A 1,596-nucleotide genomic window follows, 5' to 3' on the forward strand; every position below is an offset into this window, starting at 1 on the left:
ATAGAGGTGGGAGGAATATGGGTGAAAGATGGAGGATGGGAAGAGAGGAGGAGGGATAGGGAAAGATGGAGGAGAGGGAGATAGGAGGAGGGATGAGGAAAAGATATAGAGGAGAGGGGTAGAAGTACGGATAGGGTGAAGATGGAATAGGGGGTGAGAGGAGGAGGGATGAGGGATTGGTGAGGGAGAGGGAAGGGAAGGGATGGAGAGAGGAATGGGGGAAGGTAAATCAAGGAATCTTTTCATTGACAACGAAGGATGGTTTGTGAGTGTGTGTGCGTGTGTGTGTTTGTTTATTTGTGTGTGTGTCTGTATGTTTGTGTGCTCACAAGCGTGTGTGTGTACGTATTCATGTATGTGTGTGAGTGCGAGAGTGCGCACGCTTGTGTATATGTTTGCATATGAGAGTATGAGGAAGAATGCCAGTTTGTCACAGGCCCGGTTTGTCATAGACCTTGACTGTGCCCTGCAAGATGGAAGTTATCACTGGCGCTCTAAAAAAGAGTAAATGAATGATTGATTGATTGTATGAATTGAATTTTATTTTTCAATTGATTTTAATGAAAGAACATTCATCATTAAAATTTTACATAGTAATTTGCTTTGATTTGCATACAAAAAAAGAAGAAATATTGAACAACACAAACTGAATCGACATTTTAAAGGGACTATCTTTACACCACCAATTTGAAGGTGGAGAAAAAAAAACCTTATTTACAACTACAGTGTCTAAGTGCTGTAATCATGACTGTCATCAATACTCAAATACTTAAATGACATTGTGACAAACTGGTCAGCCCCCAAATATGACTGTATATCCAGGTTTCATACAATAGGTCATGGGTTCGAATCCAGATAGCGACGGAAATTGTTCTTCTCAAAACAGTCTCCTTTCACCTTCTTTCCTGCTCTTAAGCAATGTTCTGTCGTCTGCTTTCGTCTCCTCTTTCTGCACCCACCCCCTCACCACGACCTTTGCCCCCTCCTCTGGGCTCCTGGATCTTTCTGCTGCTTTTCTACTGTTTCTCCTTGGCTCTTTCCTACTGCTGTCTTTCAGCCACACCATGATCTTATGGTAGAAAATAACCAAACCTAGACTTCTCGGACAAGGGCGAAAAATCTCGGAGGTCAATTGTGCAAGTTGCGAAAGTCAAAGATACCTTGTGGTCCAAAATCGATAAGAGTAGGATTTGGCCGCCACCCGGGTAAAATTCAAAATTTCCTACTAACTAAAATATGACCTTATGCAATTGAGGGCGCCGTAAAACACGTACAAAACAACAACAACAACAACAACAACAAAAAACTAAACAAAACTGTATATTATTATGAGTTTGATCTCACACAAATGAATCCCAAAGGACACTTTCTTTTCCAAACAGGTATCTCAACGCTGTCGCTCTAACAAGCCCACGAAAGAGCGCGGAGATTTTGCCGAGGGATGCTGGAGACCTTTGGTGTATGGAGACATGTTACCCATAGGTTTATCCAACACACAGACCATTGTTTACTTCATATGTCAGGTGAGAGGTCATGTGTGTGAGAGTGTGTGTGTGTGTGTGTGTGTGTGTGTGTGTGTGTGTGTGTGTGTGTGTG

The 1,596-nt window shown here is 42.4% G+C and overlaps 1 protein-coding gene across 1 annotated transcript in view; it reads left to right on the plus strand.

The window, feature by feature from the left end:
- LOC101861525 overlaps nt 1-1,596 on the plus strand; it is a gene marked incomplete at its 3' end in the record, with an annotated part of 14,011 nt that overhangs the window by 6,221 nt on the left and 6,194 nt on the right. The window contains 1 exon segment of the mRNA XM_005104595.3: nt 1,383-1,523. Within this exon segment, the coding sequence (XP_005104652.3) occupies nt 1,383-1,523 (141 nt within the window).

This window comes from Aplysia californica, unplaced genomic scaffold (genome assembly GCF_000002075.1).
Source record: "Aplysia californica isolate F4 #8 unplaced genomic scaffold, AplCal3.0 scaffold00427, whole genome shotgun sequence".
Taxonomy (NCBI): domain Eukaryota; kingdom Metazoa; phylum Mollusca; class Gastropoda; order Aplysiida; family Aplysiidae; genus Aplysia; species Aplysia californica.